Genomic DNA, 23,602 nt, shown 5'->3' with positions numbered 1-23,602 from the left:
CTGTAATCTTGCACCTTAAGATAATATCATGATATTTTGTATTTGTTATGATCCCATGATATGTGCCTCCATTGAAAACGGAATTGTCAGCTGTCCAAAGTGCTGTGCTATGGATAGAGTCCAGGCCATAATCATGTTTTTAAGCTATACAGTGTGTGTTTACAATTACATTGTTTACAAACAATGGAGTTAAGAAAGCTTATATTTAAGTTGACAGTTGAACTAAGCTCATGAGGCATTTATCAATTATATGTTTTAAAGAATTAATGGCTATGTATCGAATCATTTATTAAAGGTTCAAAAAATGATTTACCAATCCGAGATTTTCATATCATGTCCTTAAAACCATCCTCAGACCTGGCAGCATTTCTCACCACTGCTTCCTGGATTCTGAGCTAAAGCCCAGAAAAAGAAACACTGTACGGTAATTCGGGCAGCCGATAAATCTCATATTAACGCCAGCCTTGGAGCTCCATAATGCCAAAACTCACAAATAAGAGCTTTGACGATCATTCAAGGATCACATAACAACACTAAGCCTTTCGGGATGCTTTGATATGGGCTAGGAAGAAAAAAGTTTGACTTTTTTAACAGAGAGAGATAGGTGAAATAATCCGCAAGGACACAAATACAAAAGGGATAAGGAGGGGATGCAAAAATACTCCAGCATCATGAGTGGGTGCAACTGAGCTCCTGTATGAAGAAGGAGCCCTCCGGCTACACAGCTCACCAGGCATTAATCTTCTCTCAATCCACGAAAACACATACTGTACTGTACCCACCATCCATCCACCCTGAAAGAGTTTGGGCCTGGAAACAAGATCGTTTTTGGGTCCGTCTCCAACCTCTCCTTTTCTTTCCTTGCCTCTCTTCTCCTCAGCCCTGTTTTCCTCCTCTCTTCTATTTCACCCATCTTTTCCTCTTTTCCCCTCCTCTCCCATCCTCGTCTTATCAGCTTTCCTCTCTCCTCTTCCTCTATTCTTCTCTCCTCTCCTCTCTTCTGATAGAGCTCATTGGGTTTACTTCTGGCTTCTCTAATCTATCTATCTCTTCAATATGAGTAGGAGATGTGAACGAAATAATTTTAACATCTTGCCAGCTGTTAATTCTTCTATTCTCCTTCCCCTGAAGCTCTGGAGACTCATATGCTATGATATTTTCGTTCTGATACAATGAGAGGCCTTCTTCTTCTTCTTCTCTCCAGCTGGATACAGCAGTGGAGAAGGGAAGAGGAAGTTTGCCTTTCATTAATTTTCTTGTTCAGAAGAATTGCGAATTGAGTTACTGTGCCATTTCACAACTGCCAGGTAGAGTAGGTAATCTCGCCCCTGCAATACAGTGTGTGCTGCAGCGCTAACACACACACTCTGCATAGATAGGGAAATAGTTGTAGTGTGAATTGACCGAGCACAGGTTAACTACTTACTTAATACTCTTCATCTCTATTGAGAAACAAAGAGCTCCCTCCACTTCATTCTGTCCTTGGCAACATGTTGTGACTCACTCCAAGAGCACACAGGTTGGATGAGTGGCCCCCTGTGGCTCAGTTGGTAGAGCCCAGCACTTGCAATGCCAGGATAGTGGGTTCGATAGGTGGGACCACCCGCCATACAAAAATATATGCAAGCACTGTAAGTCACTTTGGATAAAAGTGACTTATAGGGCCAACACTTTGCTCTGGACTTCAACTCTATCAAGTGACTCCTGCATCTATTAAACTATCACTTTAGTGTGTGTGTGTGCACGCACAAGGAACACAAGTCATGGTGTGCACGCACGCATGCACGTAACATGTGCACCTCTAGGCTGGTACTGCATGTAAGTCAAGGAGGGGACAGATCCCCTTCCCACCAGACAGATGGACAGGAATGCTCCTGGCCTGACCGTTGAGTGGATGTGTGTTGAGTGTTGAGGCTTGCACAGGTGATATCTGTGGAATTCTAGATTGTGGTGTGTCAACATCCATGTACACTGTCATGATGAAATGGCATTTGTCATCATAAGGGCTAGGCATTTTTTCAGACCCACGTGACCTCACCAGGACAAAGTGTATTGTACTTTCAGATTGTATGATAGGAGTTGTGCATGTTGGGATCTGTAATGTGTGTCATATAAACTCACTGTAGTCGCTGTTCTCGTCCTTGGTCCCATTTATAGTGCCGTCCGGCTTCATCTGCAGGTAGAAGCCCTGCTCGCTGAACAGTCGAGTCACAATGCCCTTCAGCTGCGGCTCTGCAATATAACACAATGGGGATGAGAGTTAGCTAGCTGCTTGGGTCGTGTTTATTAAGCACCAAACATAATAAGATGGACTGAAACAGGGAGGGACTACCTGAATGTGTCCAATAAGAATAGCTCATTTTAGATTTCCATTGCAATGACCACAGCCCAGGTCACTTAGGCACCAAAACACTTGAATGCCATGCCCTCATACCCCCAGTAACCATTTCAATGACTAGGGAAAACAACAGCTAATTGTACTAAGGGCATTCAGAGCATGCAGATACCAACATAACACTAATCAGTGGAAAACCATAAACCATCACCCAGTCTTGTAGATAAAATAAAAAGGTTTCAGTTGGTGGGTCAAAACTGAACTGAAAAATAAACGGTCGAAGACGCCACCTCCAGATCATGAACTGTGCACACAATATGGGACAGATAAACTTGGCACTACAGCCGCCTAACACCCAAATTATGCAGGAAGAGACATAAAAAGACTAAAATACAGCACTATTTAGAGCAAGTCGGTGTGCCAGTTAAATGCTGATGATGAGGTGGACCCAGTGGATGATAGAAACTCTGAAAGGTGGAGAGATACGTTAAATATGATGCAGAAATGTGTGGTCCACCTCTTCTTATCCATCGGTGACAGATATGATACTCTCAGATCTCTGCCTAACTTGTAGCCTAACTGTGAGAATTGGCCCATGGGTGGATCAATAAAGCATTCTTCAACAAAAATGCTTCACCATACCCTGGACACTAATAGCTCTGGTCCAGTTCATTAGTGTGCCTTTCTTCACTTCAAGTACTGGAGGAACCCGCACAACAACAACATGTGAAAATCACGTTTTCACATGATAAATGTATGTTTTCAGATGTTGAGCTTAGATTTCATATGTGAAACCATATTTTCGCATGTATTAAATTATAGTTTACATGTTAACAACACCTTTTCACACGAGTAGAATTGAAAAACAATCACGTGAAAATCACATTTGCAGTTTCATATGTAAGAAATGTCACAACCATTGTAAATTCACATGTGGGAGTGAAATAGTGTTATTCTCCTCACATGTCAAAAGGTGTTAATGTGTTGCATTCTTAAACCTTTTTTTCTATAAAAAGGTTACATAGCCTAAAAATATTATTTCTTACTTCTGAGCTATCCACTCTATTATTAGCCTTCCATTTCATCCTAGCTAGCCATTTTTAGCTTATGTTATTGTTAGCTGTCCATTGGTTTTTGTTACATTAAATAAACAGGCTACAATAGTGTGTGTGTTTATGTAATTCTGCGTGATTATTTAGTTAGTTAGTAAATAAATAATTAAGCCAATTTGTGCATCGCTTATTCATGATTTAGGCTAGGGTTTGTGCAGATTTACGAGGTCAACGACATTCAGAATGAGACTGAAATTAGGAAATTATTAATTATTGACTGTAATGATATCAAGATATTCCGATAAATTATTGAGTTAATTCGGGAAACGGTAACTCATTAAACAAACTTTTCCCATGGTGCCCCAAGATACTAATTAGTTAATTGTTACATGATTAATTTAAATTACATAATAATTAAATATAGTTAATTATTCGATAAATAGCATGTCATCACATGAATGATAGTCACGTAAAAAAAAAAATTGACAGCCCTATTTTGAATTGAACAGTCAATATCTGAGATTGAGAGAAATTGATAATAAATATGCATGGTCAAGACATTGGCTTCTCCCATGGGAGACCTGGGATCTAATCCCGCCAGTTTCAAAAGCACATGCTGGTTTAGAATATCACATGTGAAATGTTGGAAAACCACTAGTCTGAGTCATGTTAAAAATCCATATAAAACTTAATGTGTCCGAAAACCATGTCTGGTCCGTGCATTTTTTGTTTTCACGTGACATTTTTCACGTGATTTGTGAAAAATGTGTTTTTTTCATGTTTTTTGTTGTTTTAAGGGCACTCAGTTCAGCAACCCCCTAACTAATAAACATTTACCTGTAGACAACCAGACTAAATAGCCCTTGGTGCATTGCTGTTGTAACTCACTTGACCAGTATCCTACATGGATTTAAAAACTCGGATGTCCCCCCCAGGTGAAATGAAGAGGGGAGAGAGGTTGCTTCAACTGTGTATATCAATGTTCAGTTATGGACTTCTTTAAAATGATGTATTATGCCAACATAAGAACACACAAGAAGTTTGAATTGACTCTGATGGTGGCATGCTCAGTGGTGTAAAGAAAAAAATATTTGAAGTACTACTTAAGTCTGTACTTTTTTCGGTATCTGTACTTTACATTACTATTTATATTTTTGACAACTTCTATTTTTACTCCACTAAATTCCTAAAGATATGTACTTTTTACTCCCATACATTTTCCCTGACCCCCAAAGTACTCCTAACATTTCAAATGCTCAGTCTGAAAGCGTTCAAAATACAATGAAAACATGTCAAATACATTATCTGTACAGCTTAAAACAACAATGCAATGTGAAAACAAGTTGACATTGAGGTTAAACAAAGTGTGCATTTATCAATTTACCTGATTTTGCTAACTGTTACTTTGGACAAAAATCATTGTTATAATGGTTTTTGTATAAAACATTTTTTTTAAACGTACAGCTCAATTTGAGCAAATTCTGAATTTGCGGAATGATTTGAACTGAACAACACGTTTCCCCAAAACGTTCTTGTAAATTATTGAACAGACTGAGATATGTTTGCTCCGCTCAGTGGATGTGCAGGGTGTGATCTTGAAGCAAAGAGTGACGTTAAACAGTAACAGTACAGCGCCGTTTCCGTTAAATTGAACGTTATATTACGTTTTAATGTACTGAACGCAGCCCTGCTCTGATGTCACTGACCTGGCTTCCTGCGGACTGGTCTTTTCTTGCCGCTGCAGAACCGAATTTTGTTGAAGACAGTAAATATATGCCTCTCACACAAGGAGCGGGGATCTTTGTTGGGGCTGGTGCGCCGTTTCGAAGTAGCGACCTTTTCGCTGTTTGCCTCTCTTGCTTGACGTTTCTGTCGTATCAGGGAGCTGGCGAGCGCCGCCGCCATCTCCCCGGTAGACTAACCTTAGTGTAGACCACGTGAATCGTCTCCGCATCTACTATGAGCGAGATGTTGTGAAGATACTGCTGAGGGTGCTGATTATGGCTGGTCCAATGCATAAGGTTGCGTAAGTGCGCCATGATGATAAATATGTAGGTAAGGTGCATAAAATGACTGAACTTGCTGAATGCTGAAATCAAACATATTTGCGATCTAAATAACGGTAACAACATCGATATACATATGAAATATTGCAAAGGCAGTCTTTACAAATATGTAGGCTACTATATCTCTAAATAAACACATTTGTATTTTACATTCAGCACATTGTGCAAATTTCTCAAATGTACTCCTTTATCTCCAGTCCAGATTATTCCCAGTTATCCTGATAAAATGTCCCGTAAATAGTTTCATTATCCATCGTTTTCACTCCTCGACAATTTCTAGTGCTCGACATTGCACAACTTTCTGAGTTCACTGTTCATGTACGCGGACACACTGTTCACCAGCCTGCGGACGGCATGGTCTTTTGGACTACTACGGGCTCGACACTCGAGCAGCAGGTTAAAAAAAAAATCCAAATTCGAAACCTCAATGTTCTCTGGAAGACGGAGAGTTATAACAAATTGGAGAACAGTCGGAAAATATATGTTGTCATGACAAGTAATGAGCATCCTAAACTGACATCATTCGAACACACTGGTTGAACCAATGTTTCCACGTTATTTCTTTAAAATGACATTCAACCAACGTGGAATAGTCGATGAATTGACGTCTGTGCCCAGTGGGAAAAATCGAAGCACAAATCTCACTTGTAGCCTGTGGTAAAAAGTACTATCAAAGCAACCGGTGAAGTCCACTCTTCATTGCCTGGTTTGCAAACAGCCTTTCTTTTTCGCTCTATGCAATCCTACGTGATTGTGGTTCGGATGAGGAATTATCGGAGACTGAGAGAAAGAGAGGGAAAGGAAACCAACGAGAGAGAGAGGAAGCGGGCTGTAGCGAGTGTGTGTGTGTGTGTGGTTGAGAGAGGGAGGGAGAAAGAGCAGGAGGGAGGAAAGAGAGTTAGAGAGAATTGGTGCATTGTAAACGAAAGTGATGGTGGGCTGCTTGGCAGTAGATGCGCCAGCAGCAGATAAATTCCGTAATTCAACATCATCAGTTAAGGCTATGAGAAAGGCAGGTCTCCATTACACAAACCGATCTCGCGCACCAGGCATACTTCCTGCGCGCAATATAGCCTATGGACTGGGGGCGAGGTGAATGCAAACCTAGTCCCTAGGCTAGTAGCCTGTATCTGTACCTGTAACCTACCACACACATGAACCAGCTGGATACCGGCTGTCCCGAGGCACTGCATCTCTCTACCTTATACTGTAAACCTAATTCAAAAAGAGAGGGTCTAGCATTTTTTTCCCCCACCTTTATTTAACCAGGTAGACTAGTTGAGAACAAGTTATCATTTATAGCTGCTACCTGCGACATTGAAAGTGAATATATATAAAAAATACAATTAAAAAAAGAGTTCTTAAAAGGGTGTTTTTTTAACCCTCCTTCAGACATGAGCTCGTATTCAGAGCAGATGTTGAGCACATTAACCAGCAAAGCAGTGGGATACAAACAACAACACAGAGTTACACATGGAATAAACAAACGTACAGTCAATAACACAGTAGAAAAGTCTGGTTTCCGAGCCAGTCACGGGTGCACCTCAGCCACGCTCAAGGTACTAAACAATATCATAACCGCCATCGATAAAAGACAGTACTGTGCAGCCGTCTTCATCGACCTTGCCAAGGCTTTCGACTCTGTCAATCACCATAATCTTATCAGCAGACTCAGTAGCCTCGGTTTTTCGGATGATTGCCTTGCCTGGTTCACCAATTACTTTGCAGACAGAGTTCAGTGTGTCAAATCGGAGGGCATGCTGTCCGGTCCTCTTGCAGTCTCTATGGGGGTGCCACAGGGTTCTCATGCTGCGGGCGATTCCCTGATCCACCTCTACGCAGACGACACCATTCTATATACTTCCGGCCCGTCCTTGGACACTGTGCTATCTAACCTTCAAACGAGCTTCCATGCCATACAACACTCCTTCCGTGGCCTCCAACTGCTCTTAAACGCTATAACCAAATGCATGCTTTTCAACCGTTAGCTGCCTGCACCCGCACGCCTGACCAGCATCACCACCCTGGATGGTTCCGACCTTGAATATGTGGACATCTATAAGTACCTAGGTGTCTGGCTAGACTGTAAACTCTCCTTCCAGACTCATATCAAACATCTCCAATCGAAAATCAAATCAAGAGTTGGCTTTCTATTCCGCAACAAAGCCTCCTTCACTCACGCCGCCAAACTCACCCTAGTAAAACTGACTATCCTACCGATCCTCGACTTCGGTGATGTCATCTACAAAATTGCTTCCAACACTCTACTCAGCAAACTGGATGCAGTTTATCACAGTGCCATCCGTTTTGTCACTAAAGCACCTTATTCCACCCACCACTGCGACCTGTATGCTCTAGTCGGCTGGCCCTCGCTACATATTCGTCGCCAGACCCACTGGCTCCAGGTCATCTACAAGCCCATGCTAGGTAAAGCTCCGCCTTATCTCAGTTCACTGGTCACGATGGCAACACCCACCCGTAACACGCGCTCCAGCAGGTGTATCTCACTGATCATCCCTAAAGCCAACACCTCATTTGGCCGCCTTTCGTTCTCTGCTGCCTGTGAATGGAACGAATTGCAAAAATCGCTGAAGTTGGAGACTTTTATCTCCCTCACCAACTTCAAACATCTGCTATCTGAGCAGCTAACCGATCGCTGCCGCTGTACATAGTGTATCGGTAAATAGCCCACCCATTTTTTAGCCCACTGTTTTTATTTATTTTATTTTATGCTCTTTTGCACACCAATATCTCTACCTGTACATGACCATCTGATAATATATCACTCCAGTGTTAATCTGCAAAATTGTAATTATTCGCCTACCTCCTCATGCCTTTTGCACACAATGTATATAGACTCTCCTTTTTTCTACTGTATTATTGACTTGTTAATTGTTTACTCCATGTGTAACTCTGTGTTGTCTGTTCACACTGCTATGCTTTATCTTGGCCAGGTCGCAGTTGCAAATGAGAACTTATTCTCAACTAGCCTACCTGGTTAAATAAATGTGAAAAAAAGAAAAGAAAAGAAAAAAAAATATATATATATAAGTCTTTACCTAGAAAATATTTATAGATGACCTGGAGCCAGTGGGTTTGGCGATGAATATGAAGCGAGGGCGAGCCAACGAGAGCATACATGTCATTGTGGTGGGTAGTATATGGGGCTTTGGTGACAACGGATGGCACTGTGATAGACTGCATTTTACAGTCTAACCAGACACCTAGGTATTTGTAGTTGTCTACATATTCTAAGTCAGAACCATCCAGAGTAGTGATGCATGACGGGCGGCATGTGCGGGCAGCGATCGGTCGAAGAGCATGCATTTAGTTTTACTAGCATTTAAGAGCAGTTGGAGGCCACGGAAGGAGAGTATGGCATTGAAGCTCATCTGGAGGTTAGTTAACACAGTGTCCAAAGAAGGGCCAGGAGTATACAGAATGGTGTCATCTGCGTAGAGATGGATCAGAGAATCACCAGCTGCAAGAGTGACATCATTGATGTATACAGAGAAAAGAGTCGGTCTGCGGATTGAACCCTGTGGCACCCCCATAGAGACTGCTAGAGGTGCGGGCAACAGGCCCTCCAATTTGACATACTGAACTCTGTCTGAGAAGTAGTTGGTGAACCAGGCGAGGCAGTCATTTGAGAAACCAAGGCTGTTCAGTCTGCCGATAAGAATGTGGTGAGTAGGCCAGGTCTTTTATCGATGATGGTTATGATATCGTTTAAGTACCTTTTGGGGGGGGGGGGCGAGGGCAATAAAGTCATTCGACACGCTTTGATTGATGACCATAGGCACATTGAAACAGATGATATCAGCAAGAATGGTCTGATCATTCATGAATATCCTATACCACATTATGCTGAGAAATGGCTTGAGGACACTTCCATAAACAGAGCGATCTCTTGTCGTAGCCGATCACTTAATATTCCCATCTCTCATTTGTCCAGAATGATAGTGCAGTTGTGGTGTGTTTTGGTGATTCTCATGTTCTAGCAACTGAGACAATTCCATCCAGTGTAGCTTTTTTTAGGTTACAGCAAGTGACACGCACGCAAGTGAATCCTCCACCGTGAACAAGTCACACACTAATGCTATTCTAAAATGGATCACCGAGCGGGCCTCTCTCTCTCTCTCTCTCTCTCTCTCCAAAACCTTCTGTCGTGTCAAGCGGAAATGATTCACTCAGGATACTCCTCACTGTGCATCTCTCAGGGCCGATGCGGGTTAAAAGTGTCTTGTTCCATTTGGCACAGGGATTTTTTGGGGGGGAGGGGGGGGACTCAGTCAGGGTCTCAACTTACTGTTGATAGTTAGAGTAGTATAATACACAAGGTCAATTTCGAAATGTGGATGTGGATCAGCAGTTTTTCACTGACAGTCATTCAATTAGCCCATGTCAGCTAACGTGTTTTATACTTGTAGTAATCATGGTTGAATTACCGAAAGGGGGCCCCCATTGATTTTGTTAGGGACTCTCACCAGATATCATATTAAAGACTGGGGATGGGCCAACAAAATGTTGCTTAGGGCCAGCGCTGACCACATGGGGAGGCAGGTAGCCTAGTGCTTAGAGCGTTAGACTAGTGACCGAAAGGTTGCAAGATCAAATCCCCGAGCTGACAAGGTCATTTGTTCTGCCGTTCTGCCCATGAACAAGGCAGTTCCTAGGCAATCATTGAAAATAAGAATTTGTTCTTAACTGACTTGCCTAGTAAAATAAAAATGTGTGGGTATGGATGTGGGTACGCAGAGCTGGGAGCCACTATGGTCCTTGGATGTACACAGAGAGCTAATAATAACATGCATGTCAATCTTTGCTGGCTGAAAGTTGAGGAGAGATTAACTTCATCACTACCTGTATTAATGAGAGATGTTGAATGTACCAAGCGGTCTGTTTGAACTACTGGTGCACTGCTCAGACACCCATGGATACCACACAAGACATGCCACCAGAGGTCTCTTCACATACTCCATGTCCAGAACAGACTATGGGAGGTGCACAATACTACATAGAGTCATGACTACATGAAACTCTATTCCACATCAAGTAACTGATGCAAGCAGCAAAATTTGATTTAAAAACAGATAAAAATATACCTTATGGGACTGTGAAGCAACACAAACATATGCACACATACATGTACACATGGTTTTTGTACTGTAGATATGTGGTAGTGGTGGAGAAGTGGCCTGAGGGCACACAGTGTGTTGTGAAATCTGTGAACGTATTGTAATGTTTTAAAACGGCATAAACTGCCTTAATTCTACCTTGGCAGCAGCTAATGGGTATCCATAATAAATAAAATACAAAATTATGAGTTCATCTCTGGGCTACATCATCACGCATGCCCACTGAGTGTTGTGGCTAAGTTGTGTCATATCATTTTTCTGGTTGAGTCCATTTCGGCTGCAAATGCATTCCAAATGCAGTGATATCCTTTGCTGACTTTGTCACAAGTAAAAGTTGATCAATCAGTAGGCCTAATACCGACGACCGGAGATTTATCGGTCAGCGACTGAATGGGAATTCAAAAAGGTATTTAGTCAGCCACCAACTGTGCAAGTTCTCCCACTTAAAAAGATGAGGCCTGTAATTTTCATCATAGGTACACTTCAGCTATGACAGACAAAATTAGAAGAAAAAAAAACAGAAAATCACATTGTAGGATTTTTAATGGATTTATTTGCAAATTATGGTGGAAAATAAGTATCTGGTCACCTACAAACAAGCAAGATTTCTGGCTCTCACAGACCTGTAACTTCTTCTTTAAGAGGCTCCTCTGTCCTCCACTCATTACCTGTATTAATGGCACCTGTTTGAACTTGTTATCAGTATAAAAGACACCTGTCCACAACCTCAAACAGTCACACTCCAAACTCCACTATGGCCAAGACCAAAGAGCTGTCAAAGGACACCAGAAACAGAATTGTAGACCTGCACCAGGCTGGGAAGACTGAATCTGCAATAGGTTAGCAGCTTGGTTTGAAGAAATCAACTGTGGGAGCAATTATTAGGAAATGGAAGACATACAAGACCACTGATAATCTCCCTCGATCTGGGGCTCCACGCAAGATCTCACCCGTGGGGTCAAAATGATCACAAGAACGGTGAGCAAAAATCCCAGAACCACACGGTGGGACCTAGTGAATGACCTGCAGAGAGCTGGAACCAAAGTAACAAAGTCTACCATCAGTAACACACTACGCCGCCAGGGACTCAAATCCTGCAGTGCCAGACGTGTCCCCCTGCTTAAGCCAGTACATGTCCAGGCCCGTCTGAAGTTTGCTAGAGAGCATTTGGACGATCCAGAAGAAGATTGGGAGAATGTCATATGGTCAGATGAAACCAAAATAACTTCTTGGTAAAAACTCAACTCGTCGTGTTTGGAGGACAAAGAATGCTGAGTTGCATCCAAAGAACACCATACCTACTGTGAAGCATGGGGGTGGAAACATCATGCTTTGGGGCTGTTTTTCTGCAAAGGGACCAGGACGACTGATCTGTGTAAAGGAAAGAATGAATGGGGCCATGTATCGTGAGATTTTGAGTGAAAACCTCCTTCCATCAGCAAGGGCATTGAAGATGAAACGTGGCTGGGTCTTTCAGCATGACAATGATCCCAAACACACCGCCCGGGCAACGAAGGAGTGGCTTCGTAAGAAGCATTTCAAGGTCCTGGAGTGGCCTAGCCAGTCTCCAGATCTCAACCCCATAGAAAATCTTTGGAGGGAGTTAAAAGTCCGTATTGCCCAGCAACAGCCCCAAAACATCACTGCTCTAGAGGAGATCTACATGGAGGAATGGGCCAAAATACCAGCAACAGTGTGTGAAAACCTTGTGAAGACTTACTGAAAATGTTTGACCTCTGTCATTGCAAACATAGGGTATATAACAACTTATTGAGAAACTTTTGTTATTGACCAAATACTTTCCACCATATTTTGCAAATAAAATCATTAAAAATCCTACAATGTGATTTTCTGGATTATTTTTTCTCTATTTGTCTGTCATAGTTGAAGTGTACCTATGATGAAAATTACAGACCGCTCTCATGTGGCTGACTAAATACTTTTTTGCCCCACTGTACATACATTGGGGCGGCAGGTATCCTAGTGGTTAGAGCGTTGGACTAGTAACCGAGAGGTTGCAAGATCGAATCCCTGAGCTGACAAGGAAAAAAATCTGTCGTTCTGCCCCTGTACAAGGAAGTTAACCCACTGTTCCTAGGCCGTCATTGAAAATAAGAATTTGTTCTTAACTGACTTGACTAGTTAAATAAAGGTTAAAAATAATCATATATATATATATATATATATATATACAGTGCCTTTGGAAAGTATTCACTTTTTCAACATTTTGTTACATTACAGCCTTATTCTAAAAAAATATGTTTTGTTATCCTCAGCAATCTACACACAATACCCCATAATGACAAAGTGAAAACAGGTTTTTAGATTTTTTTGCAAATATATTACATTTAAATAAAAAACAGATACCTTATTTACATAAATATTCAGCCCCTTTGCAATGAGACTCGAAATTGAGCTCAGGTGCATCCTGTTTCCATTGATCATGCTTGAGATGTTTCAACAACTTGATTGGAGTCCACCTGTGGTAAATTCAATTGATTGGACATGATTTTGATTGGCACACACCTGTCGATAAAAGTTCCCACAGTTGACAGTGCATATCACAGAAAAAAACAAGTCACGAGGACGAAGGAATTGTCCGTAGAGCTCAGAGACAAGATTGTGTTGATGCACAGATCTGGGGAAGGGTACCAAAACACTTCTGCAGCATTTGAAGGTCCCCAAGAACAAAGTGGCCTCCATCATTCTTAAATGGAAGAAGTTTGGAACCACCAAGATTCTTCCTAAGCCACTCCTTAGTAAAAGACACATGACAGCCAGCTTGGAGTATGCCAAAAGACACCTAAAGACTCTCACACCATGAGAAACAAGATTATCTGGTCTGATGAAACCAAGACACAGTGGCCTCCATCATTCTTAAATGGAAGATGTTTGGAACCACCAAGACTCTTAGCACAATCTTGGCATTCTCTCAACCAGATTCATGAGTTAGTCACCTGGAATGCATTTAAATGAACAGATTTGCCTTGTTAAAAGTGCATTTGTGGAGTTTCTTTCCTTCTTAATGCATTTGAGCCAATCAGTTGTGCTGTGACAAGTTAGGGGTGGTATACAGAAGATAGCCCTAATAACTTTTGAGAAAATGGCCTTTGAACGTTTTGGTACCTACTGGAGAGGTCTTCTTTGTTCCCTTAATTTGGTTTTTGTACAGGATGTTCACAGTCAGACTGTTGGAAAAGGTCAGACATATCAGTTGCCCACATAGCATGACCAATATCTTTGAGTCTTTTTGTTTTCCTATAACTCCCCTAAGAGCTATACTTGCTGATTCGGACAGGGCAAATGTTCCATATAGAAAGGTAATATGTTCATTAAAAAAAGACCACATATTTAAAATTGTTACTGAACTCAAGAATGTCTTCACCAAAACACTTCTCTTAATGCATTTTAGAAAAACAGGTACTATCTGTGTTTTTGTCTGGGTCTCCATTTTTTTACACGAACTGACTGCACATCATAACATGTTCTGCAGGTCTTGTTCAGTTTCTGCCATCAAAATAATATCATCAGCATATAAAGGGGTACTTAGCATTTCATCATTACATCTTACTCCAATATTTAACTGTTTAATTCCTGATGAGATTACTAGTAATAAGGCGGAGAGATGCGTAGGGTGCGGCTGCCGCTCTGACAAGAGAGAGTGACTACCTCTCTTTTTCACACGAGCCCCCATTCTCCCTTCCCTTACTCCCGTCTTCCTCCTCCCCTTTGTTGCTTTTGATTTTGTTTCCCACCCTGTCTTATTTTATGCCCATCCCCGCAGCCCGTCTCGTTCACACACATGCACACACACTCATGCACACATTGATGATGTATCATCATTTTTTTAATGCATTTAAAAAATATATTTTTTGCTTCCCTCTGAGAGCTAGAAAGAGAGGTCTTCTCAATGGCTGTTACGGAGCTAGGCGCTACGTGCGTCACACAGGGAGAACAGGTGTGAGGGAGGACAGCTGTTTGATCTCTTGAAGAGCAGAGCGAGTCACCAGCAATCTTTATTCCAATCAATCCAAGAGGTCCTGACTCGTGCGGGTCCCAGGGGTCAGCTAGGCTGCTGGTGACACCGTTGCCTAGGGAAGAATGCCATGTGGGCGGAGGGGAGGGGAGGTTGTATTTGTGTAAGGGGGCACACTTTGTAGCGCAATGGTTGGGGGTGTTCAGGACCGAAATGATAGTGTGCTATAGATTTATTGGACGGGTCTTTCTTTTTCTCTCTCCATCTCTCTACCTTTTTGCAGGCACACTTCGATCAGAAGGCAGATCTCTTAAGCCTCATAGACTACAGTGACAGGAAGCCTTCCAGACTGTTTGTCCATGTTGGGGTGAAGAGCTTGTTTTGAGCCAGGGCTCAACAATGTGTTTGCTACCAGTAGCCCTGCAGCTCTTCTGTAAGGAGTAGTAGCCCTGCAGCTCTTCTGTAAGGAGTAGTAGCCCTGCAGCTCTTCTATAAGGAGTAGTAGTCCTGTAGCCCTTCTATAAGGAGTAGTAGCCCTGTAGCCCTTCTATAAGGAGTAGTAGCCCTGTAGCCCTTCTATAAGGAGTAGTAGCCCTGCAGCTCTTCTATAAGGAGTAGTAGCCCTGTAGCCCTTCTATAAGGAGTAGTAGCCCTGTAGCCCTTCTATAAGGAGTAGTAGCCCTGCAGCCCTTCTATAAGGAGTAGTAGCCCTTCTATAAGGAGTAGTAGCCCTGCAGCCCTTCTATAAGGAGTAGTAGCCCTTCTATAAGGAGTAGTAGCCCTGCAGCCCTTCTATAAGGAGTAGTAGCCCTGCAGCCCTTCTATAAGGAGTAGTAGCCCTGCAGCCCTTCTATAAGGAGTAGTAGCCCTTCTATAAGGAGTAGTAGCCCTGCAGCCCTTCTATAAGGAGTAGTAGCCCTGTAGCCCTTCTATAAGGAGTAGTAGCCCTGCAGCCCTTCTATAAGGAGTAGTAGCCCTGCAGCCCTTCTATAAGGAGTAGTAGCCCTGCCTTATACATTTCCTTTCCATTCACCTGTATTATGAAAATGTAGTGACGTACTAATTCAAATAGTTCCTGCCTCAATAGAGCCATTCAGAGTTAATTGTACTGAACGTAATTCCAAAATTTGAATTTGATTCATCTGTTTATTATTGTGGTCCTTCTGTAGCTCAGTTGGTAGAGCATGGCGCTTGTAACGCCAGGGTAGTGGGTTCGATTCCCGGGACCACCCATACGTAGAATGTATGCACACATGACTGTAAGTCGCTTTGGATAAAAGCGTCTGCTAAATGGCATATATTATTATTATTATTATTATATTATTATTATTTTGCCAAATCATTTATAAACATAGCAAACAGTCGGTGATAAGGCGTGTCTTTGTTTTACACCCGAGGGTGTGGGAAAACAATCGGAACAATTTTAATTAATTCGCACACAAGCAATTGGTACTTTGTAAAGAGACTGGATTGCGTGATACAATTTCCCAATAACTCCTGTCTTTAACAAACTCTAGGCTAAAATAACCCTATTTATAAAATCAAAAGTTTCTGGAAATCAATGAAACATGTAAAAGTAGGCTTCTCTTCGTGTAATCTATTTCTGACTATTATACAGACCGAGAAGATATGATCTATACAGGCTCTGTGTGATACACAGTGATGGGACAGAATGGATAGAGGGCATGTAAACCATTAGACTGCATGGAGCTTGGTTTGGCTGCCAACCTCATTCTCTTTCTCCTGATTGCCACTCAACCCCCCCAGCTCTGATCACCTCAGAGCTGAGAGTAGAGGACCCATGTGACTCACAGAGAGGATGCCATGATTAGTTTTCTCACTGACCTGCTTCAGCGAATCAGCAATGGTAGGCCTACAGTTGGCTGCTGATACTGTGGTTAAATGATTAAATGCCATGCTTAAAGAATGTGATCATAAGGAGATCATCTTCATGGGCGATTTCAATATAAACTGGGAAAACAAAACTTACAGGAAAACTGTAAGAGATCACAGACAATTTTAACCTGACTCAAATAATACAAGACATCCCAGACTCAAATTGATCTGGTGTTTACTAACAGACCTGATCGAATAAATAACTAAGCTATGACTAACTAAGCTATACGTCAAATTGACTGGTCTGATCTGTTAAGCAATGAAGACCCAGAGTCTGGATTCAGAACATTTCTGTCAGCTATTGACAAACTGGATACCTCTTTTACCGGGACATTTCTACGTAAGCCAAGAAGGAAAACCTCTCTATCATGGCTCAACGAGGACCTCTGGAGGCAGATGAGAGAATGGGATCTTTCCTTGAAAAAAGCACTGACGTCTCATCAGAATGATGACAGATGTCTATTTACATCACTGAGAAATAAGATGGTAAGGCATATTAAAAAGAATAAGCAAAATCAGAGTTCTTCTTCAGAATGATCAATGAAGCAAAAGGAAATGGCAAAGGGATTTGGAAAATCTTAAACTAACAGGGAGAGGAGCTGAAAAGTTTTTTAAAAACGTCCCGATTTAAAGATTAATGGGATTCTAATTCAAGACTCCAATTTCATATCCACCACATTTAACACTTTTTTTGTTGGCTCTGTAAGGGAACTGGCTCAAAGATTTTCAACCAAGAACACAGTTCTCACTCCCATAGATAATAATAAACCAATGTTCAGAATTCCTGAAATCTCAGCATCAGCAGTGGACTGTATTATTAGCTTCTTCCGGAGCTCTAGAACAAAATATGTACTTGGTCGAGACACTGAATTCCTGAAGAGACACAAATATTCTATGATTGCCCCTATTGTACATCGAGTTAATCTGTCCATCAAATATGGGTTCTTCTCCAATGCTTGGAAGTCTGCTGCAGTGATACCGGTTTTAAAATCTGGTGACCCATCACTGGTGGAAAATGACCAACCTATAAGCAATCTTCCAGTGCTATCAAAAGTAGCTGAAAGATGGTGGCTGATCATCTGACTGATCACCTCAATCAGGGCAACTCCATACATCAAATGCAATTTGGATTCAGAACTAACCATTCTACTGAAACAGCCAAATGCTATTTTCTGGAGTGCATTAAATCTAAACTGGACATACAGTCGGAAGTTTAAATACACCTTAGCCAAATACATTTAAACTCAGTTTTTCACAATTCCTGACATTTAATCCTAGTAAGAATTCCCTGTCTTAGGTCAATTAGGATCACCACTTTATTTTAAGAATGTGAAATATCAGAATTATAGTAGAGAGTGATTTATTTCAGCTTTTATTTCTTTCATCACATTCCCAGTGGGTTAGAAGTTTACATACACTCAATTGGTATTTGGTAGCAGTGCCTTTAAATTGTTTAACTTGGGTCAAATGTTTCGGGTAGCCTTCCACAAGCTTCCCACAATAAGTTGGGTGAATTCTGGCCCATTCCTCTTGACAGAGCTGGTGTAACTGAGTCAGGTTTGTAGGCCTCCTTGTTCACATACACTTTTTCAGTTCTGCCCACAAATTTTCTATAGGATTGAGGTCAGGGCTTTGTAATGGCCACTTCAATACCATGACTTGGTTTTCCTTAAAGCTATTTTGCCACAACTTTGGAAGTATGCTTGGGGTCATTGTCCATTTGGAAGACCCATTTGTGACCAAGCTTTAACTTCCTGACTGATGTCTTGAGATGTTGCTTCAATATATCCACATCATTTTCCATCCTCATGAGGCCATCTATTTTGTGAAGTGCACTAGTCCCTCAAGCAGCAAAGCAACCCCACAACATGATGCTGCCACCCCTGTGGTTCACGGTTGGGATGGTGTTCTTCAGCTTGCAAGCCTCCCCCTTTTTCCTCCAAACATAACAATGGTAATTATGGCCAAACAGTTCTATTTTTGTTTCATCAGACCAGAGGACATTTCTCCAAAAAGTATGATCTTTGTCCCCATGTGCTGTTGCAAACCGTAGTCTAGCTTTTTTATGGCGGTTTTGGAGCAGGGTCTTCTTCCTTGCTGAGCGGCCTTTCAGGTTATGTCAATATAGGACTCGTTTTACTGTGGATATAGATACTTTTGTTCCTGTTTCCTCCAGCAACTTCACAAGGTCCTTTGCTGTTGTTCTGGGATTGATTTGCACTTTTCGCACCAAAGTTCGTTCATCTCTAAGGGACAGAACGCATCTCCTTCCTGAGCAGTATGACTGCTGTGTGGTCCCATGGTGTTTATACTTGCATACTATAGGTTGCACAGGTGAATGTGGTACGTTCAGGCGTTTGAAAATTGCTCCCAAGGACGAACCAGACTTTTCTGAGGTCTTGTCTGATTTATTTTTATTTTTCCCATGATGTTAAGCAAAGAGGCACTGAGTTTGAAGATAGGCCTTGAAATTCATCCACAGGTACACCTCCAATTGACTCAAATTATGTCAAATTAGCCCATCAGAAGCTTCTAAAGCCATGACATCATTTCCTGGAATTTTCCAAGCTGTTTAAAGGCAGTCAAGTCAGTGTTTGACCCAATGGAATTGTGAAACAGTGAGTTAAGTAAAATAATCTCTCTGTAAACAATTATTGGAAAAATTACTTGTCATGCACAAAGTAGATGTCCTAACCGACTTGCCAAAACTACAGTTTGTTAACAAGACCTTTGTGGAGTGGTTGAAAAATGAGTTTTAATGACTCCAACCTAAGTGTATGTAAACTTCGAAGTCGGCGAAGTGTTTCTGGATCTTAAATTGAGTTCCTCAGTTAGGTGGTTAACTTATTTTTGTCCTCTGACGTCCTTGGGTAGGCAGAGGGAGTCTGGAAGGGCATCAAGGAATCTTTGGGTTGTCTGAGAATTTATACTTTTGATGCTCCTTGGTTGGGGTCTGAGCAGATTATTTGTAGAGATTGCAAACGTAATAAAATGGTGGTCTGATTGTCCAGGATTATGTGACATTAATTAAATGTGTAGATACACTGGATAAACATAACAGCAATTTTGCCACAATTCACCCTCTCAGCCAGCAGGCTCCACTAGGGCCCTCCCAGCCAGCCGGATCCACTAGGGCCCTCTCAGCCAGTCGGCTCCCCTAGGGCCCTCTCAGCCAGTCGGCTCCTCTAGGGCCCTCTCAGCCAGCCGGCTCCACTAGGGCCCTCTCAGCCAGCCGGCTCCACTAGGGCCCTCTCAGCCAGCCGGCTCCACTAGGACCCTCTCAGCCAGCTGGCTAAACTGGGGCCCTTTCAGCAAGCTGACTCCTCTAGGGCCCTCTCAGTCGGCCGGCCGGCTCCTCTAGCCATAGCGGAGCAGAGGGGCCGTAGTGGAGCAGAGGGGCCATAGCGGAGCAGAGGGGCCATAGCGGAGCAGAGGGGCCATAGCGGAGCAGAAGTGCCATAGCGGAGCAGAGGGGCCATAGCGGAGCAGAGGGGCCATAGCGGAGCGGTTAATAACAATCACTCAAAAGGTGCAGAGTTAAGAGCCACACGAAATAGAGTTTGGTCTCAGCCAGAGGACTATGGAACTAAGAGGCTGCTGTTGGTTTGTGGTGTGGTCTTGTTGAGAAATGTCACACCATTTCTCAGTGCTCATTGTCACAACACTGTTCTCAAAAGAACCACAACCATTTGTCTTGCTCGTCTCTCACAGCTTAGTTCAGTCTACTGCTCTATACCAGGATATGGAGAAACAGCATTTGGCTGTAAGTCCAGAACCGTGAGTCAGTCATGTAGACAAAGGTGGAGTGTTCTTGTTATGCAGGTGAGTGAGGACCCAAAAGCGATATAACGGAAACAGAGTCTTTTAATGTCCAAACAGGGAAAACATAAATCCTCAATCATAACAGGGGAAGTCCAAACAGGGAAAACACAAATCCTCTAGTTTAACAGGAGAGTCCCCCTTCTAGTTGTTGAGGAGAGTTGCAGGGCTAGCGGCAACAGACTGCAGGTCCCTTTGGGTAGGCGCGGGCCGTAGAGGATAGAGACACCTGCTCACACGTAGTATCTGATGACGAGGCAGAATACAACTGGACGGAACAAAAGCAAAGCAAACAGCAAACAAGAATCCGACAAGGACAGAAGCAGAAACAGAGAGAGAAATAGAGACTTAATCAGAGGGCAAAATAGGGGACAGGTGTGAAAGAGTAAACGAGGTCGTTAGGAGAATGAGGAACAGCTGGGAGCAGGAACGGAACGATAGAGAGAGAGAGGAATAGAGAGAGAGAAAGAAACCTAATAAGACCAGCAGGGGGAAACGAAGAGAAGAGAAAGCACAGGGACAAGACATGACAATACAATACATGACAGTTCTAGCAGAGGGAGCAAGTCTCATTAGTATATCATATGACTTTAGTTAAATACATAGATACACTGGATAAACATAACAGCAATTTTGCCACCATAGACCCAAGTCAGTAAATACATACAGTATCTTTACTTATTAAGTGGAGGCACTGCGCTACATCAAATCAAATCAAATTTTATTGGTCACATACAGTCGTGGCCAAAAGTTTTGAGAATGACACAAATATTAATTTTCACAAAGTCTGCTGCCTCAGTTTGTATGATGGTAATTTGCATATACTCCAGAATGTTATGAAGAGTGACCAGATTAATTGCAAAGTCTCTCTTTGCCATGCAAATGAACTGAATCCCCCCAAAACATAATTGTTCTTCCTCTGTCAGCCATGGTTACCTGCAAGGGAACAAGTGCCGTCATCATTGCTTTGCACAAAAAGGACTTCACAGGCAAGGATATTGCTGCCAGTAAGATTGCACCTAAATCAACCATTTATCAGATCATCAAGAACTTCAAGGAGAGCGGTTCAATTGTTGTGAAGAAGGCTTCAGGGCGCCCAAGAAAGTCCGGCAAGCACCAGGACCGTCTCCTAAAGTTGATTCAGCTGCGGGATTGGGGCACCACCTGTACAGAGCTTGCTCAGGAATGGCAGCAGGCAGGTGTGAGTGCATCTGCACGAACAGTGAGGCGAAGACTTTTGGAGGATGGCCTGGTGTCAAGAAGGGCAGCAAAGAAGCCACTTCTCTCCAGGAAAAACATCAGGGACTAACTGATATTCTGCGAAAGGTACAGGGATTGGACTGCTGAGGACTGGGGTAAAGTCATTTTCTCTGATGAATCCCCTTTCTGATTGTTTGGGGCATCCGGAAAAAGGTGTATATAATAATAATAATATATGCCATTTAGCGGACGCTTTTATCCAAAGCGACTTACAGTCATGTGTGCATACATTCTACGTATGGGTGGTCCCAGGAATCGAACCCACTACCCTGGCGTTACAAGCGCCATGCTCTACCAACTGAGCTACAGAAGGACCACCCATACTATCATACGATAACATACGCACTATACACACATACATATGGAGTTTGTATTGTAGATATGTGTGTAGTAGAGTAGTGGCCTGAGGGCACACACTTAATGTGTCATGAAAAGTGTTATGACATGTAATGCCATGTAATATTTTAAACTACCTTAATGTTGCTGGACCCCAGGGAGAGTAGCTACTGGCAGGGATCCTTAATCCTTAATTGTATTTATTAATCATTAATAAATACTAATATCTAGGCATCTGTAATTTAAAAAACATTGATTAGTTAGTTAAGAAGCTGACAATTGAAATGTGCTCCATCTATACAAATAGGTTGTGCCTCTCGCTAAATAGTAGAAAGCACATTCAGTCGACGTTCCTACCGATGCAAAACTATGATGCCATCATTTATATGAACGCAGCTACCACTTCATTAAAGCAGTTAGATGCGGATCTCTACCAGAAAGTTGGTTGGCCCTCTGATGTCACGTACATTGCTATGTTTTCATAAGGCACAAACTCCCACTGTACCTAACATCATTACTAACCTTTAGTTACCACACCTGGTTTCTGGAAATTCCTTCGGTCTCTACTAAGTCAGGTAAATCAGCTTTTAGGTTTTTTTTTGCACCTTATTTGTGTGTCGATCTTAAAAATGTTCTTAAATGTGAAGTTTTGGTGCCGCTAGGGCAATTCATAAAACTGATTTCAGGACCTTATTACTGATGAATGTGGTTGTTTTTTATGTGTGTTTTCTTTCTGTTTGCATTTTGTATTTGGATGTGTGTATTTCTGCAATAACTGTAAAAACAGACTTTGGTCTCAATATGACTCCATGATAAAATACAAGTTAAATAAAAAATGTCAGATGACTAAAATTCATACTACTCTTTTTTTAATGTATTTTTATTCTAAAACTCACACATTTTATGTTGCATGCATCCAACTCGTTCTTGCCAGTGTGAGTGAATAGGACAACTTTCCTACAACTTCCTCTCTGTGTGCATCTGGCTGAGTCAAACTACAGCACACAGTAGAGGCAGGAGGAAATTAATGATGATGATAATGTCGTACATGGTCTTATCCCGCTGGAGATAAGGAGGGAGGCAATGAGTGCAGTGTGTTTTTAAAGTGTTACTAGGTACATGAAAAACCTCTTGCCCGCCGGCCTGCATGCAATCGACATTAAACATTCAAGTCAACGTGAATGTCAGCAAGTGTCTTGTTCTTCCTATTTTCATAATGCTGAGAACACTCTGGGGATGCTCTGGCCCAGAGTCAACACTCCCCAGTCCCCTGAATATATTATAGTGCAGTTCTCTCTGCTTGAAAAGCATCTGCACAGCAAATAATATTTGAAATTATCTTAAATACTTTATCTGGGCTTGATTGACAGTATAGTGCGTCATTGTAAATAAGAATTTGTTCTTAACTGGCTTGCCTAGTTAAATAAAGGTTACGTTTAAATATATATATATATATATATTTTAGCATTCCTGACACAATGGAACCAAGGAATGCAAACTTCTGCCCATCTGGCACTAAAGCAAACGCTAAACGTATTTGAAAGATTTCAAATAGTATTTGAACCCAGGTCTGTTGCACAGGTGTGTATATTAAGTGTCTGTGGATAGATAGCTGTGAAGACACAAATACAAATAATGAGCACATAACGAGGCTACTGTACAATGAATCCTTGCAGTATAGAAAGCAAATACTGTGTATGTTGATAGGTGAGTTATCCATGAGA

At 42.0% G+C, this 23,602-nt stretch overlaps 1 protein-coding gene across 5 annotated transcripts in view; it reads right to left on the bottom strand.

Moving 5' to 3' along the window:
* Window positions 1–23,602, bottom strand: part of LOC123993170 (fibroblast growth factor 12-like) — a 138,526-nt gene that overhangs the window by 20,426 nt on the left and 94,498 nt on the right. For 4 of the 5 annotated variants that reach the window (XM_046295029.1, XM_046295030.1, XM_046295027.1 and 1 more), the window contains one exon: window positions 2,122–2,232. In XM_046295029.1, the coding sequence (XP_046150985.1) occupies window positions 2,122–2,232 (111 nt within the window). Of the gene's footprint in view, window positions 1–2,121; window positions 2,233–5,093; window positions 6,198–23,602 lie in introns of those variants that run through there. The other variant, XM_046295026.1, reaches the window with a different exon arrangement.

Source organism: Oncorhynchus gorbuscha, linkage group LG13, assembly GCF_021184085.1.
Source record: "Oncorhynchus gorbuscha isolate QuinsamMale2020 ecotype Even-year linkage group LG13, OgorEven_v1.0, whole genome shotgun sequence".
NCBI classification, from domain to species: domain Eukaryota; kingdom Metazoa; phylum Chordata; class Actinopteri; order Salmoniformes; family Salmonidae; genus Oncorhynchus; species Oncorhynchus gorbuscha.
Note: the sequence above shows the minus strand (reverse complement) of the source record. Positions and strands in the feature narration are given on the sequence as shown.